Source organism: Protopterus annectens, chromosome 10.part0 (assembly GCF_019279795.1).
Source record: "Protopterus annectens isolate FY-2018-M chromosome 10.part0, PAN1.0, whole genome shotgun sequence".
Taxonomy (NCBI): Eukaryota; Metazoa; Chordata; order Ceratodontiformes; family Protopteridae; genus Protopterus; species Protopterus annectens.
Genome location: NC_056744.1, coordinates 699,209,128 through 699,216,627, shown reverse-complemented (window position 1 = coordinate 699,216,627; position 7,500 = coordinate 699,209,128). Strand labels below are relative to the sequence as shown.

Here is a 7,500-nt window from a genome sequence, read left to right as displayed (position 1 = left end):
CATGTTGCACTGACAGCTGAGAGCCAATGTAAGTCATAATTGACTGAGGAAATTAATTCAAAAGGGGAAGAACTTCTCAATAATCCAACCACAGAACACTGCCTAATTCAACCAACTGCAATAGACTAAATACGTACTAATAATTATTAATTTAATGCAATTATTAATAACAAAAACACACCAGGAAAATCATTCTTTACCATGTTAATAAAAATATTTGATTTGTTTTTTGGTTGCTACATATTTTTTTTTTATTAGAGCCTTGAAGATGCATGAAAACCATTTATAAAACAAAAGAATGAGCCTGGCATCTAATAGCAGTATTATATTAGACAACTAAGTGTTGGATTATTTTTTCTTTCAAGTTCCAACACTAACTGTAACAAGGGGTACTTCCCTCAGGAATAAAAAAAAATATATACAGAACAGGATGATATAGTGTGAGGCCTCCCCAACCCCATCCCAAAGGCAACAACATTTTCAGAACTGTTTTCCTGAAATTAGAAGTTATGTCCTTACCATAACGTTCCATGTGGAGTGTTCATCTCGCCTTTGTTCTTACACCTGGGTTCGGAGCCGATCTTCGGCTCCGTGTCGGCCGCTTGGCAAGCTCTGCATCGAGAAGAAGCTCGAGACCAACCTAACTCCCACAATCCCCCTCTGCCTTTACCTCAGATCTAGTTTGCAAGCAAACCAGAAGTCAACAGAGAGAGTAACACATTCATGCCAAAAACAACATAACTGAGAGAAACACCTATACATATATATATATATATATATATATATATATATATACATATATACACAACAACTGCGTAATGCAGAAGCAGAAGAAACCAAACCAGACACCAAACTGGACATTCTTCCTGAGGGTGGGAGGGTGGGAATGTAAGAACAAAGGCGAGATGAACACTCCACATGGAACGTTATGGTAAGGACATAACTTCTAAATGTGAGAGTGTTCAATCTCGCCGTTTGTTCTTACACCTGGGTAGCATCCCTAGCTCCATGTTCCTGAGGAACTCACGGGAGAACGTTCTTGAGCACAGTGGAACCAAAGGTTGCCCTGTCCCTAGAAACCCTGTCTACCTTGTAATGAGAAATGAATGTATGTGGTTTAGACCAAGTGGCAGCTGCACAAATAGTGTCTAATGGTAAGCAAGCTGCATGAGCCAGGGATGTAGATACTGATCTTGTAGAGTGCCCCTTGGGTTTGACAGGTAAAGTTTGTTCCGAAGTAGCATAAACAAATATAATGCAATCAGTTAGCCATTTGGAAAGGGTTCGTTTAGTAACTGCTATACCCTTCCTGCTGTCTGCAAAGGCTACAAAAAGTTGATCTGTCTTCCTGTGATCCTTTGTTCTATCCAGGTAAAATCTAAGTTGTCTATGAACATCCAACTTGTGTAACATATACTCCAACTTATTGGAGTGTTTTTTGAAAAAGGTAGGGAGCTCAATGGATTGATTAATGTTATTAACGGAGCAAACTTTGGGGAGAAAGGACGGATTAGTGCAAAGAGATACTCTGTCAGAGTGAAAGATCAAATAAGGGTGTTTAATAGAAAGAGCCTGAAGCTCTGACACCCGTCTAGCCGATGTAATGGCCACCAAAAAGAGGGTCTTCCACGACAAATACTTCAATGGACAAGAAGAGGCTGGTTCAAATGGAGGTAGCATCAATTTAGATAATAAAAGGTTCAGATTCCAAGGTGATGTAGGAGTTCTAACTGGTGGTCTAATATGGAAAGATCCTTTCAGAAAGGCCTTACAAAGTCTGTGAGCCATAATAGGAGCCCCACATTCTTCCACATGAAAGTTGGAAATGGCAGCCAATTGCACTCTCAAAGTGGCAGGAGAAGCTCCTTGGTGGAACAATTCGGTTAAAAACTCCAAAATCTTATTTAAAGGAGCTATAACAGGGTCCAATTGCTGTGTATTTGCCCAGTGAACAAAACGCTTCCATTTACTAGTGTAAGTCTTTGTAGTGGAAGCTTTATGAGAAGCCACTAGTATATTCTGAACTGCAGGTGAAAGAAGATCAGACCTGGCTAAGTAGAAGCGGAGCAGCCAAGCTGCTAGTTAGAGTGACAGAAGCGAGGTGGGGAGCCCCTGACGAATGGGTCAGTAGATCCGGCTCCGGGTCCAGGATCCAGGGTTCCCGATTGCGGTGTGCCAGAAGAAAGGGAAACCAGATTTGACGAGGCCAGAATGGGGCAATGAGGATGATCGTCCTTTGCAGGTTGTTGGCTTTCTGCAGAAACTTTGCAATCAGGAAAGGGAGGAAAAGCGTGCAGGAGACCGGGGCCAATCATGAACCAGAGCGTCCTGGGGACTTCCCTGGAGGGTAATAGGGCAAAATAGCTTCTGCATTTGGCGTTCATTGGAAAAGATCGCAGGAAGGCTGGCCCCATTTGCGAAAAATCTCGCCGCCTTCAAACTGACTGTTTGAGGGACCACTCGTGAGGCAACAGGATTGCTCTGCTCAACCTGTCGGCTATGACGTTGGATGACCCCGGGATGTGCGTTGCAATCAGAAAGCGACCCGTGGACTCCGCCCATTGCCAGATTCTCATGGCCTCTCTGCATAGCTGATAAGACTTGGTTCCCCCTTGTTTGTTTATGTACCAGACTACGGACATGTTGTCCGTCTGAACTGCAGTAGTCCCTAGAGGAAGAAGGGGAGCAAAGTGTTGCAACGCTAACACTGCCCTCAACTCTAGAACATTGATGTGCAGATTGTACTCTAAATTGGTCCATTCGCCTTGGACTGTCTGTCCCTGAAAGATGCCCCCCCACCCTATCAGGGAAGCGTCCGTGGTCACCATAGCTGTCGGCGTGGGTAGCACAAATGGTCTTCCGCTGGAAAGATTGCAAGTCTGGAGCCACCAGGCTAGGTGTGATTTGCATGTGTTTGTGATCAGAATTTCGTGTGTCAGAGGTAGCTGTTGGAACGACCATTGTGCAAACAGTAGCCATTGTAGAACTCTCATGTGCAGTCTTCCCAATGGTATCGCAATGACAGAAGCTGCCATGAGACCCAAAACCTTCAGAACCAGTTTTGCTGGGGATTTTCTGGATGACAGAAGAAGAGATATGCGGCTTTGAAGTGAGGCTATCCTTTCTGGAGGAAGTCTTAGAATTAAACGATGCATATCCAATTCTGCTCCTATGAATGAGATATGCTGTGATGGCTGTAGTAAAGATTTTTCGAAATTTACGGAAATTCCGAGATGAACACAAAGCTGCAGTGTGTAATCCCTGGCCTGAATCAGTTGACGCTGGGTGGTGGCAGAAAGGAGCCAGTCGTCCAGATACGGAAACACCTGGAATCCCAGGCGTCTCAAGTGAGACGCTACCACTGCCATGCATTTGGTGAAAACCCTGGGGGCTGAGGTCAGACCAAAGGGCAGGGCTCAGAACTGAAAGTGGCTGGCTCCCAGCCAGAAGCGCAAGTGATCCCTGGCCTAGCCATTTTGATGTGGTAGTATCGTCCTTCAGATCTATTGAGCACATCCAGTCGTCCTTCTGTAAAATGGAAGGATCGATTGAAGCGTGACCATCCGAACTTTTCTTTCTTGGCGAAGGTATTGAGATTGCTTAGGTCCAGAATCGGCCTCCAGTCCTCTGTCTTTTTGGAACTAAAAGAACCTTGAGTAAGTTCCAAATCCTCTTTGGTCCGCTGGGACTGGTTGGATTACTCTTTTTTCTAGCAGCTTTGAAATTTCTATAGCTGCAGGGTCTCGCAGATGGGGCACATCTGGGAGTCTTTCTTCGGAATGGGGGCAATAGGAAGGGTATTCTGTAGCCTCTGGTAACAACGCTTTTACCCAATTGTCTGATGTAAGATTTTGCCAGGCCTGAGGGTATAAAGCTCCCGACTGCCTCCAGAGCAGGACAGTCGGGCCTCCTCTCAGGAGTGCTGGAAAGGTTTCCCAGGGTTGTATCCCTGTCACCTTGGTTTTCGGACCCCTCTGCTGCCAGGCGGCGTCTTCCACCTCTGCCCCTCCTCTGCCTCTAGAGGGGCATCACCCTTTGTGCCTGGGAAAGATCCTTGGGGTTTTCGAAACCACATTTTCCACCACGTTGCCCTTTGGGGTACGGTCTGGATGGGGTGGAAAACGGACTCCGACAGCAGACAGAGTCTTTCCCTCTTGCTCACACGGGTAAGGGTCTCCTTTACTTTGGGGCCAAAGGCACCATCAAATGGGGCATTAGTAAAGGAGGACTTGAAGGCTTCCAAATGAACATAAGCGCATCCAGGATTGTCTACGAAGAGCAATCGCTGAAGCTGCTGCCCTACTCGATCCTTGATGCGTATGAGATCAGCCTCATGGACGAGTTTGCAATAGATGTAAGGGTATTGAGATGTGCTGTAACCTTTTCTGAAACAGCAGCATCTGTAGTACCCTGGAGGGTATCTCCCAACTCTTTGATTAGATCCCTCTGTAGCCGTGTGAAGTGGGTCAAATAGTTCAGGGATAAAAGCCGCTGAACTAAAAATGCGCTTCCCATACCTGTCCATAGTCCTAGAATCTCTGTTAGGCGGATGGACAGATGAGGAAGATTCAGACATCTCCTTTTCGTGGCCGCTGCCACCACCATAGCGTCCACTGGCACTCCCTTTGTCAGATAAGCCTTATCCTGAGGTGCAGTAATATATTTGTTAGGCTTTCTAGGGACTGGCTCCACCGTGTCAGGAGTCTCCCGCAATCAGCTCCATCAACTCATCGCGGAGTGACCCAGGAGGAGGAAGGGCGAGCACCGAATGCCTTCAGCAAGACTGACTCATCCTCAAAAGGGGGGAGGGCTTGCCAATCACCTCTCTGCTTTAGGATCTCCAGGATGTCAGAAAAGGAGACATCCTCTGAGGGTGATTTTGGGGACCCTTCTGACTCATCCAAGTCAGTGTCCGATGTCAATGATTCTTGTGGAGAATCTAAGTGTCTCCTCTTACACAATCTTTTCCTCGAAACTTCCTCGGGGGCATCCAAGAAGCCTCCGAGGAAGACCTCCAGGGGTGGCTGAGACACAGGTGCTCGGCGCTTAGATGTAGCCGTGGGTGCAGAGGAGGATAACGGTCCTTTATGGGAAGGAGAAGCCGTTTCTGCTGATGTGGTTGTCTGGGTAGACAACACCTTCCTCATGATGTCGAAGGCCCCGGTCCCGAGTCGAGGTATCTCCCGGTTCGAAGAAATTGGTAGAATAGACAGGCACCGAAGGCATCGAGTCGATCCGAGCCGAGGAGGCGTTGGAACATCGGTCCGACTCTCAGTCTCGGATCCAAGGATGGATCTTCGGCTCAGAGACTCGATCGCCGACCGAGAAAGACGGTTCTGGCACCGAGGGCTCCACAATCAGCAGATCAGCTTCTACTGGATAGGCATTGGAGGAGGAACAGGTGGAGATAAGGGAAGGCCTTGAGTCTCGACACCAACTGGGAGGAGACTGAGATGAGTTTGGATAAGGCCGTATTCTCCATTAATTTCTGCACCCGGTCTACATCGGCCTGGAAGAGCGCGTCAAAGGAATCCCAACCTCAACAGTGTCGGGAGGGAGCTCTGTCACCGGTTCCAAGACTCGAGGCTCGAGCTGACAACAGTTCAACACACGGCCCCAGTCTGTGGAACCGGTGATCGAACTTTGACTGAAGAGCTCGGGATTTGGATGTCTGGTCTGAAGCATCCAAAGCCTCTTGAAGAGCAGGATTCAAAAGCCCCTGTCCATAAGTTTCCTTATCTGTCATGACCCTCCCACTGAAAGAATGACATATTGAGCAGTCTTCTTGCAGATGGAGAGGGCCAAGACAGTAGACGCAGGAACTATGATGGTCAGTTACAGACATCTTCTGCCCACATTGGCAGCATTTAAAACCAGATTTAGCTTTCTCAGACATGTCAAATTAGGTACAGTAACTAGTGAAAAAGCCAGTAAAATGTCTAGTCCAGTAAATTTGTCAATTCCAGAAACAATTTGTCAAATCCAGTAAAATAGTCCAAGCCAGTAGTCAATCCAAGTTAAATGGGTGGAGTAGGAAAACTCTAATAAAGTATATAAAATTTATATGAACCCTCGATACACTAGTCACACACACACAGTCACTTAGTAACAACTTTTTTTTAGAAAAATATATAAGAAATATAAGAAAAATAATCAATGTTAGCTTGAGTTGGCCCGAGCTCATCAAATCTGATGTGCAAACTAGATCTGAGGTAAAGGCAGAGGGATTGTGGGAGTTAGGTTGGTCCCAGGTGTAAGAACAAACGGCGAGATTGAACACTCTCACATCATTGGTTCAGAAAAATAATCCTGATTTGCTGACGTGCAACACGTTGTGTTTTGTCAAAGTAAATCCACTATTATATAACAAAATGGAGAACAAGAAGATTACAGATGTAACAACCAACCAAAAACCATCTTACAGTTTAGCATAGTGTGTGTACTAGAATTTAAATGCCAAACCGTGCATAATTTTAATGCAATGTATTTAAACAGAAAACTAACTTATCAGAGTTAGCAAACACACTTTTAAGCACTTTGTGTAGATTTCTTTGTTAACTTGTATGCTATTCCTCATTGTAACTTTAAACATTTAATCAGCTAACATATGAAATACCTGGTCAGTGAGCTAGTTGCTTTCCAGGAAAGAAAGTCTGGTAGATCAAAAAAGTGGGCTGCTTTTTTCCAGCAAGTTTCTTTTAGATTCTGAAAGGGAAAATGCATATTGCAATGAAGTTTATTGCAGTGTACTGTGATTTTCTAATCAAAATTCCTTTTCTGTTTAAGAAGTTATTTAAATTCAGGCAGAAAGTCAGAAGCTTAAGTATACTAACAAGCAAAAATATCAAGAAAATATACTTTGCAGTGAAAACATTAAGTGAACTAATGACATAATCCATAATGGGTGGCCGCAGTAGTGCAGTAGTTAGCGATGCCGCCTCACAGCAAGAGGTTCTTTGGTTCGATCCTCGTCTGGGGTGTCTTCTGTGCAGAGTCTGCATGTCCTCCCTGTGGTCGCATGGGTTTCCTCCAGGTGCTCTGGTTTCCTCCCACATTCCAAAGACATGCTGTAGGTGGATTGGACGCTCTAAATTGGCCCTAGGTGTGAGTGCGTGCATGTGTGTGCCTTCTGTGGAAGGTTGGGCGCCAGGCTGGCAACTCGACAATGTAAAACTCCACTGCCAATCATGAGCGGACAGGTGATCCGCTGTGGCAACCCCTAACAGCCGAAAGAAGAAGAAGAAGAATGACATAATCTCTAATATGCAGGATTAAAGTTTTCTGTCACAAATTATTACTTAACTTAATGCACCCTGACATGTGGTGCTCCTAATTCCAAGGTGCATTTACTTACAATTTTTCCAACTATATGTGGCCACATTTTAAATAAAAAGCTATGCAAAAAACACAAATGCAGGCTTTCAGTATATTAAATGAACACACACATATGCACATACATTCCACATCGCTATGTGCATGTGTATATATACATGCACACAG

The 7,500-nt window shown here is 45.2% G+C and overlaps 1 protein-coding gene across 3 annotated transcripts in view; it reads right to left on the bottom strand.

Moving 5' to 3' along the window:
• Nucleotides 1-7,500, bottom strand: part of FGGY (FGGY carbohydrate kinase domain containing) — a 2,391,991-nt gene that overhangs the window by 1,993,907 nt on the left and 390,584 nt on the right. For all 3 annotated transcript variants that reach the window (XM_044085530.1, XM_044085531.1, XM_044085532.1), the window contains exon 5: nucleotides 6,617-6,705. In XM_044085530.1, the coding sequence (XP_043941465.1) occupies nucleotides 6,617-6,705 (89 nt within the window). The remainder of the gene's footprint in view (nucleotides 1-6,616; nucleotides 6,706-7,500) is intronic.